This window comes from Pygocentrus nattereri, chromosome 10, assembly GCF_015220715.1.
Source record: "Pygocentrus nattereri isolate fPygNat1 chromosome 10, fPygNat1.pri, whole genome shotgun sequence".
NCBI classification, from domain to species: domain Eukaryota; kingdom Metazoa; phylum Chordata; class Actinopteri; order Characiformes; family Serrasalmidae; genus Pygocentrus; species Pygocentrus nattereri.
The window spans coordinates 30,481,661-30,491,438 of record NC_051220.1 but is presented as its reverse complement, the minus strand read 5'-3'; the positions used below and the strand labels follow the sequence as shown (position 1 = coordinate 30,491,438).

Sequence of the window (9,778 nt, the reverse complement as noted above, 5' to 3'; positions counted from 1 at the left end):
TTTGGGGGGAGTTTTTCATGAGTCTTTACCTATTAACATCATGCATAGGGGCTCAAAAAGAAGGTCCAGCCTGATGTTAGGTCTCAGATGTAACATCAACAATATACTGAAGAAGACATGATGACAATAATAGATAATTCACTCACTTCCTCGGACGAAATGTCCTTCAAGTTTTGATTGACCCTGTATTCACTTCCAACACACACAATCAACAGATTCATCCGCTTGTAGGGGCCTGAAGCACAACTGACACTGCAAAATGTTCTTCCCGATATTGCATGCAGTTACATATTTCCAGAGACGTCTCCAAATCTCCAAATCCCCAAATCCTATAGTGCTGCCTTAATGGCCATTTTGACTGGAAGTTAAGTGTTTGACGTTCACATTTCCTGAATCAACCATCTCAATTTAATGAGTACACAAATGATTTATTGAGTATTCTGTCAACTTTGTGATATTATATCAATGTTTTATTGTGTGTGTGTGTGTGTGTGTGTGTGTGTGTGTGTGTGTGTGTGTGTGTGTGCTACATAAAGGCAACATTGTGTATTTTTCCCCAGACAAATCAGTAAACTTGTGATACAATATATTTAGGCAATATAAAAAGTGGTATAACACCATACAGCTTTAACAGTTAACTTCTAGACACCACAGGCAAAGAACCAAAGGTATATATCAATATCTGCATGGATTTCAGTTTGGGAAAATGTCTTTGGAACATGTGTAGCATCTCAGAAGTTGATGTCTGTTCCGCAGCTTTCCGATTACACGAATTTCAAATAGTGACAAAAGTAGTACTGGACTTGCACCACAGTTTTCCAGTACAGAGTATACAAAGTTTAACCACTGACTGGGTTACATTTGTAAATAAAAATGGCTAAGGGTGGGCAGTCCAAAATTATTTGACCAGAGCAGAAAGTTTGCAGTGCACTTCTGCAATGTGCTATGGGCTTTGTAATGCACTTGTCCATCCTACAGAGTCATAAACCCACCACATTTCCATTTGCGATTCTCACTTCACCAACATACACCACAAGTTCCTGTGCTTGGAATTCTAAATCACGACAACCCAGTTCTTCTCAGTTTATAACCAAACTCCTGTTCTTGGGTTAGCCTGGTACTACAATAACTACATATAAGCTTTTAAAAAAGATACAACAGTCATACATTCCATTTGAAGTTATATACAGTCGAATGGCATACCATACCAGAGGTTAATTGTTGCATAGCCTGAAATGTATATATTTTTAACAGCAGTTTCAGATATCGGGTGTAGCATACAGAGCAATAATAGAGAGTATGTTTGTAATAGTATACCATAGTGCATTACCAAGTTACATCACACTGAAAGTACACACAACAGATAATACTCTCGAATACAATATGCGGTCTTATATGGGTGGAAAACCACAATTCTAGTCCTATGGAATACGATAATATACTGTACATCACTTTTATTTGTAAAGTAACCTAACATTCTTTCTGAATACAGGTGATTTGGTTTATGTGACCTCAAGTGCAACATGATTGGAAAGAACAAAACTTTGGGGTTGAAGTTCTATGCTCAAAGTACACTGAGAGGATTTTTGCTTTGTATGTAAAGGCTAGGTCCTCCACGCGAATACTAAACAAGACAAGTAAAATAGTTGTCTTGAAACATCACGTAAGAATCCTGCAGCTGTATTATGATAAAGTAATAGAAAAAGTTATTACTTCTAACATAAGAACACAATGTTGAATTTGGATTATTGCTATGAATGTAATGACTAACGTGGAAAAAAGACATTTCAGAGTATTTGATTCCATTTTGGTAAGTACAGTGTTGAGGACATTCTTATTTTGATATGAGCACAAAGTCTGTCTTAGAGCAAAAGCACCGTTCCCTTAACAGGCTGTGGGCTGCAAGTATTGAGCCATGGACGACATGATTCCTGAGTGACAGGACATGCTCAGTGTTGAGAATCTGTCTTGTTTCTTAAGACATCATTCTCTGGTCAGCATTGGATTCTTCATCCGCACTAATTTGCGTATATTACTGTCCATCAGCTGTGAGTCAGTAAACCCTTATAAGGAGGTCTCCACGCAGGAGCCGTTCCTATGGAAAGAGCGGTGGTTGGGGCAGCTCTCACTGCAGTGGACGATTAGAACTGGGAAGCAGAGGGCATCTTGGTAAGGCGGGGGGTCATCCTCAGCGGTGGCGATGTGGCCAGACAGGCAGCGTGTGTTCTCGCTTGGGCTTTCAGGTTCGTCCAGGCTGCCGCTGCCACTCCTCCAGAAGCAGCTGCGGCGCGAGCCATACAGCCGGCCCAGCGAGAAGCGGCTGCCGCTGAAAGGGACTCGGGGGCTCCCGTTGCAGATGCTGAGGGCGCTGCGGGAGAACACGGAGGAGCTGCTGATGGCACGATGACAGCGCTCACAGTTCTGTCGGAAACCTCCAGAACGTTGGGCCAGGTCCATCAGACCTGCTTCTGAGTAGCTTGGCACCAACTGCTGATTGGAGCGGATGTGCCACTCCAGCTCAGTGCTGTCAATGGTGTTCACTCGAGGGATGCGCCTGCAGTATGGATGCTCGTCACACGGCGTAACTGGAATGTAGTCGACCCCAAAAAGCTTCTCCACTCGGTAGTGGACATAAGCTGTGCGGTACTCTGTCAAAACCCTCAAGGGCCAGGAGAACATGAAGAAGGCAGCCGTCCAGAAGACGTAATTCGAGACATACCAGGGATGGTTGTCTGGGTTTGAGAAGGCAATCATGTACTCTTTGAAGTCTACATTCTTCAGGTGCATCCCCTCACGTGCTTCCATGTAGTCGTCAAGACCCTCGTTGTCGGTGAAGAACCTGGCCCGCTGAGTTAAGTAGGAGTTCTCAGACTCCACGTTAGCAAAGCTAAAGCACTTAGTGAACCTCAGTTTGGTGATAGCTGACTTATCCAGGCCAACCAGCTGCTTGGAAACATCCTTCACCCCACAGTGGCCATAGTCGAATTCAGCCTCAGCCACATGTGTGTTCACCCTCTCGTGATACACCTGAGTGGTAGTGTATGCATCTCCGTTGCGGTAGCGCGTCACCTGCCGTGTTCTCCGTACGTAGTGGTAGCTGATGGCTTTCCACCAGATACAGGGCTTAGCCTGCTGCATCCTCTGAACTCTTTCGTAGATGCCCTCCACATCTACCTTGTACTGCAGCTCATTTCTCGCATGGCAGTGCCAGCACTCCACCAAGTAAACTACATACAGCATGACCAGGAATGCTAAGGGAATGTAGATGTAGCCGTCAGAGCAAGGGCTATCGTGGTACATCATGGATTTCCCTTTGTAGGCAGTGTCGAAGCTCAGCCGGGTGACCTTGGTGACATGACACCACACCATGGCACCCATACATCCGTACATGAGCATGGAGAGCACGAGGCATTTCCAGAAGGCTTCTCTGCACAGGGACTTGCTCAGGGATTGTTTCAGGGGCCTCTGCTGCTTGTTCACAGGGAGACACAACAGAGTACATGTGCAGTAGTTTAGTGAGTTGTAAAGAACAATAATACCTCAGTGTAGATGCACTGATGAACACATGGCTTCTGCAAAGGTGGATTTGAATGACTTTATGCACTTACAGAGGTGGATAATGAAGCCTATTTTCAGTACTTGAACACTGGTGTGGCATTTTATTGATACATAGAAACAGGGAGCACTTTACATGGCTCATATCATGGAAAATTAAAATATTCCTCACTTTTTGAATATAAAGTTTGATGCAGAATGTAAGCATTGGTAAAGTTTTTAAATCGTTCACAGTCTACACACTGAATGCAAGCTGCAAAATGGCCCATTTTGAAGTTGTGGTTTTTGTGATGGCACAAAACAAATGCATTTACATATTCCTGCCATTTCACTCTACACTGTGTGCACAATTATTAGGCAAGTCTTATTTTTGAGGATTATTTTTATTAATGACCAACTACAGTGCTCTCGGTTAATCCAAAATGTTAATAAACCTCAAACATGAATGTTTAAGAAAGTAAAAGTGAGGTTTTGGCTTTCTTAGGAGAATATCTATATGTGCACAATTATTGGGCAACTATTATTGTGACATATTTATTCTGACATATATAAAAAAAAATCAGTGACCAATACAGCCACCCTTCTTTTCAATAACAGTGATAAGCCTTCCATTCATGGAGTCTGTCAGTTTCTTGATGACGATCAACTTTTTGTGCAGCAGCAACCACAGCCTCCCAGCCCCTGTTCAGAGAGGTGTACTGTTTTCCTTCACTGTAAATCTCCCATTTAAGAATTGCCCACAAGTTCTCAGTTGGGTTCAGGTCAGGTGAGGAAGGGGGCCATGTCATAAGTTTTTCATCTTTAATGCCTTTACTGGCGAGCCATGCAGAGGAGTACTTGGATGCAAGTGATGGAGCATTGTCCTGCATAAAAATCATTGTCTTTTTGAAAGATGCAGACTTCTTCCTGTACCACTGCTTAAAGAAAGTGTCTTCTAAAAACTGTCAGTAGGCTTGGGAGTTGATTTTGAGCCCATCTTCAACACGAAAAGGTCCAACCAGCTCATCTTTAATAATACCAGCCCATACCAGTACCCCACCTCCACCTTGCTGGTGTCTGACTCGAAGTGGAGCTCTGTGCCCGTTACTGATCCAGCTACGGGCCCATCCATCTGGTCCGTCAAGAGTCACTCTCATTTCATCAGTCCATAAAACCTTTGAAAAATCTGTCTTCAGATATTTCTTGGACTAGTCCAGACACTTCAGCTTATGTGTCTTGTTCAGTGGTGGTCAGGTTTCAGTGTTCCTTACCTTGGCCATGTCTCTGAGCACTGAACATCTTGTACTTCTTGGTAGTCCAGGTAGGTTGCAGTTCTGGAATATGACAGAACTGGAAGATAATGGGTTCCTGGTAGCTTCATGCTTGATTCTTCTCAAATCCTTGGCAGTTAATTTGCATCTTTTTTTCTCAACATGTTTCTTGCGACCCTGTTGACTGTTTGCAACAAAACATTTGATGGTTCTGTGATCTCGCCCCAATATCTTAGCTTTCAAGAGTGCTGCATCCCTCTAGAGACTTTTGGTAATTTTTGACTTTTCAGAGTCAGTTAAATCTCTTTCTTGGCCCATTTTGCCTAAAGAAAAAAGCTGCTTAATAATTAAGCAACCCTTGATATAGGGTGTTGACTTCCTTAGGCCACACCCTCCGTCATTACACAGTTACACATCACCTGCTATGCTTAAATCCATTAAGCAATCAAGTTTATCCAGCTTGGAGTTAGAAAATATCCCTAAAAATCATATTATGTTCAAAATACTCACTTGCCTAATAAATGTGCACACAGTGTACTGTAGTGTTCAAGTTGATTATGAATGGCCCACAATACACGGCAGCCAATCAGGTAAACGTTACTTGCACATGCCTGCCTTAAATGCACATTAAATGCAAATTAAGAAAAACAGTCTGCTTAATTTTAAGGGATAAAGGGAGGCTGGGAAATGGTCATGTATAAAGGCATCATGATTACTTTGCATAAACCCACCACAAACATCACGATAAGACTGCAGGGGGAATAATGGATAGATAGATAGATAGATAGATAGATAGATAGATAGATAGATAGATAAGAAAAACGATGGCTATGGACCCTTTAAATGCAGCCTGGTCACTTTCATGTGACGTGATATCACATTTATTTAACACTGATTTCCCATTTACAGTCCTTCATATTGGTGCTAGTACTGTGCATTGGAAACACGCATAACTTCCTCTGCTGCAGTGGTCTCCACATCGCCTGCGCGGCCCAGTTTAGACCACAGGGATGAAAAGCCCCTATAAGACTGTATCAGGCGCGAGAGCAGGCTAATTAATGTGTTTGCTAATAAAATGACCATTAATACCTCCTCTCTGGGGCTGTCCGTGTCGTCCTCGAAAACCGTGGTGGTGCTGCTCTCACTAGCCGTCGCAGCCGAGGCTGGAGGGGACATGGCAGCTCTGAGAGCAGCGCTGGGCCCTGGAGCACCTCAGCCGAGAAAGGAAAATCCCAAACTGCTGAGTCGAGCCCTGAACAGCCTAATGTGGAGGAAAAAACTCGCTGTTTCCTGACTAACCGCCTGCCGTGTCGCCGTCCAGCAGCCTGAAATCAAATCTCTTCGCCAGATCTTCAGCGGAATGAGTGCTGCGGCTCTCGGCTAATAACAGGAAGATGGCAGCAGAGGGTTAAACGATATGAAGGGAAAGACGGAGGAGGCGAAACATGCGCTGGAAACGTCTGTGAGTCGCAGTGTTTGTGTCTGATTCAGCACTCAGCCTCGCTCCATACCTCAGGTTTGGTACAGACGATTTAAGACGGATTCTTGACGCCATTAAAGGATGAAGAGAAAGATGAACCCGTTTGCTCTCAGTTTTGGTCCTGCTGAAGGGGATTTGGAGGTCTAGTTGGAGGTTTGGAGGCTGAGATGTTGGCTCAGGGTGGAACCATGATGTGTCGTTGGGCCGCTAGAGGGCGCGCTGCTGCAAGCTTTGGCCTCACGCCTTAAGGCGACAATTGAGGGAAAATTCAATTAATGGTGGAAATTGACTGTTTTAATCAGGGGGATAGGGTTTTAATCTGGAAAAGCTGGAAACAGGACTGAAAAGGTTTTAATTTTCCTGCTTTTCTTGCTTTCATCTTTTCTTGTCATCTCCTTGTTTGTGGGTGTAAGAATAGTGAGTTTATTTACAGTTTATTTTGTCCTAACTGTCTTGTACGCCCTGAGAAATAAAATGTCCTAAAATTTGTCTTGTGCTTACAGTGCATAGTACCCTAGAGAAACCTTATCAATTTAGATTTCTTCACAGTGGTGGTGATGGGAACTCTAGATCATAATGCCTGCCGTTTTTATTTACTCTCTAATCTATCCAGTGAACCTACATGTGTCTCCTGTTTTTAGATATAATGTGGTAGATTTGAAAATATTTTTTTTTTGCCTTATAATGACGTGCATGTACATCTCCACCATGGATGGATTAAAACAAACTTACTTTAGACCAAAACTTTACCACAGAAGTGAATGGAGTTTAAAATAAAACCTTTTCTGAGAATAATGTCTCATATTTCTAACAGTTTGTGTTACAGCTTTCTGTGAGGTAGCTTTTAGAGGTATTGTCTGCTCTGGACATCTGGTTCCTATAACCACCACTGAACACTTTTGACTGAACTTTCTCTACCCTCTTAAAAAAGATGGTGCTTCAAGGTTTCCTTAGGAAATAAAAAAAACGTTCTATCTAGAACCTTCAACACTCAAAGAACCCTTGGCATGATTAAAGAGTTTTGCATAATGAAAGGGTTCTTTGGACTGATGGAAAATGTGCATGAATATGCTATAGATGGTTCTGTATAGCACCTTCTTGAAAAGGTTCTATATAGGATTCTTCTGTTGTTACAAGCTGGATGACCTTTTGGGTGCTTTATAGAAACATTTGTAAAAAGGTTCAATATAGAACCATCTACTGCACATTCTCCATCAGACTGAAGACCTCATGATGCATAGTGCACTTTAGTTATGAAAAGGATTCTCTGAGTGTTAATGATTCTATATAGAACCATTTTCTTTACTAAAGAACACTTGAAGCACCATCGTTTTCAGAGAGTAAATTGAACATTTCACACCAAACCACTCTGAATGAATCATTTACAATAAAAGTTCTTTGGCTATCCATTTGGTTCTTCCATTTAAAGGTCTGAGGTTCTGATTCTTGGGTCTTCATTTTGATTCAGCACATTGTGATGGCACACCTGTTACAGGAACAGATAGTACACAGTGGGGTGTTTATCTGTGGATTAGGTAAGAAGCCCAATGCAAATTCCTGAATAATCAGTATGAGTCTGTATCATGGAATATAGAAAATTTGGCAGTACTTATACATAAGTTGCATGTAGTATTAATATATATATATATATATATATATATATATATATATATTTTTTTTTTTTTTTTTTTATTATTATAAGTCATATTATATCTAATTATACTTTTAAGTAACTTGTATATAACATTTTGTTCAAAGGTAATAATTATAGTAGCTAATAATAGTCATCTAGGTTGCATTCCTATTGGATTCATTCTAGCAATTGTTAGCTTTTATGCTATGCATTTCTCAGTAAGGAGTATTGGGTCTAACATATTTCAGTCATGGACACATTGGAGAGCAGCCTAAACTGCAGTAATAAAACTGCAAACAGAAAATGAGATTTGGGTTTATTACACAGCCTGTAGAAAGAATACAGCATCCATCAATGGCCCAGTCTGTCTCTGTGGACTCTTCAGCACCACGGACAGCGCTCTAGTGCTTTACTACCGCGCCTCTCAAGCTTCAGGCTACCCTGAATGGGCTTCGAACACTATCATGTCTTTTATTTGATATTTTCCACATTTCTTTCCTATTTTTCATATTGGTTTTTTTCACCCATTACAACCTTTTCTTTTCTTTTTTTGTTGTATTGTTTTTTTTTTTATATTTACCTTAGACGGATTAAGTATATGAACAAAGCAACAAACGTTTAATGGGGAATTCCACCAATTATCAAAATGCCTTCATGAGTAAATTAGCATGTTAACAAACTCATTCAGAGTGGTTGAATGTGAAATTCTCCCATTCTAGAGACACTTACCAAGTCATTCACAGTGATGGTGAAGAGTTTAATGGATCAGAAAGCTACATCACAGAAAGTTATTACATTAAATGATTATGAATTTTCTGCTTGATGCCTGAGACAGTGTTCTAATTTTGAAAGGTTTTAGCCTTTTAAAAACCCTTTCATGGTAGAGAGAAACATGCAGTTTTCTAGCGCAAGCTAGTCCCTTCAAAGAACTCCTTTATTTCAAATTGATCTGTTTCATCATTATGAACATTACCTATAAAAACTCAGGGGACATGTGTATGAAATAAAATGGCAATATTTGTACTATGGCTATTTAGACATTGTGACCCCTGCATTACTGCCACTGTAAAGAAATCCAAGCTAATAAGTTTCTGTACAATGAATCAATTCATATCAAATCACTCTGAATGAGTGAAATTCCAATTTAAGAAGCGGGGGTGTATCCAGGAGAGTTACTTATTGCTATATTTTGCTATTATTCATAAGAAGTTATATTAGTAGCCATTATGGCGGGTTAGTAAGCTGTTTTGAAGTTTTAAATAGAAATCAGCAGCTTAATTTCATAAGTTAGACTGTCAGCTCTATTAATATTTGGCCTTTTCTCTGTCATTTTATACTGTGTAACAACACTAAAAGCGCTGGTGACAGGTTATTATTTAATTGAATATTAGAAGTGATATTTTCACTGTCCACCAGAGAGCAGCATCACCTCATGCTTGTTTTGCCATTGGTTCTCATTGGGGCAACTTGGAATTAACTCTTTGGAGCTTTACCTGATGATGTTCTCTTGTTTTTCAGTCTCCGTCTGGAGAAAGATGACATCAATATTAAGAGAAAATGCTGCTATTCTCTGTGAACAGCCTTCGTTAAACATTACGACTTCCTTCTATTGATGGTGAACCTTATGGAGCTTTTGAAGTTTGTAAATGTGGTTAGTTTGAGGATAAGACAACTTTTGCATATTAGATAATCAGATATATTGACTGATTTCTCTGCTTGCATGGCAAAAGTCTTGTAGTTCAATACCTGTACATTGTTTCTGAACACTTTCACCAATTTTCATGTACATTCTTGAAAGATATTTCTTAAGATATTGAACTCCAAATTTCATTGACATTCATGCAACTGTTTCCCCAAAAG

General features: G+C 40.7%; 1 protein-coding gene across 1 annotated transcript; it reads right to left on the bottom strand.

Annotated features, from left to right (window-relative positions):
* Window positions 1-468: 468 nt before the first annotated feature.
* tmem151bb (transmembrane protein 151Bb) lies at window positions 469-6,477 on the bottom strand. Its single transcript, XM_017690737.2, has 2 exons — window positions 5,895-6,477; window positions 469-3,468 (listed from the first exon to the last, which is right to left on the bottom strand). The coding sequence occupies exons 1-2, from the start codon at window positions 5,979-5,981 to the stop codon at window positions 2,065-2,067; spliced, it is 1,491 nt and encodes a 496-aa protein (XP_017546226.1). The 5' UTR covers window positions 5,982-6,477; the 3' UTR covers window positions 469-2,064.
* Between the last annotated feature and the right edge of the window lie 3,301 nt (window positions 6,478-9,778).

Excerpts from the sequence above, each read along its gene's own strand:
- tmem151bb (XM_017690737.2), bottom strand. The coding sequence starts at position 5,981 with ATGTCCCCTCCAGCCTCGGCTGCGACGGCTAGTGAGAGCAGCACCACC. Across the intron at positions 3,469-5,894 it reads CGGACAGCCCCAGAGAGGAG|CAGAGGCCCCTGAAACAATC; the intron begins GTATTAATGGTC and ends GTGAACAAGCAG.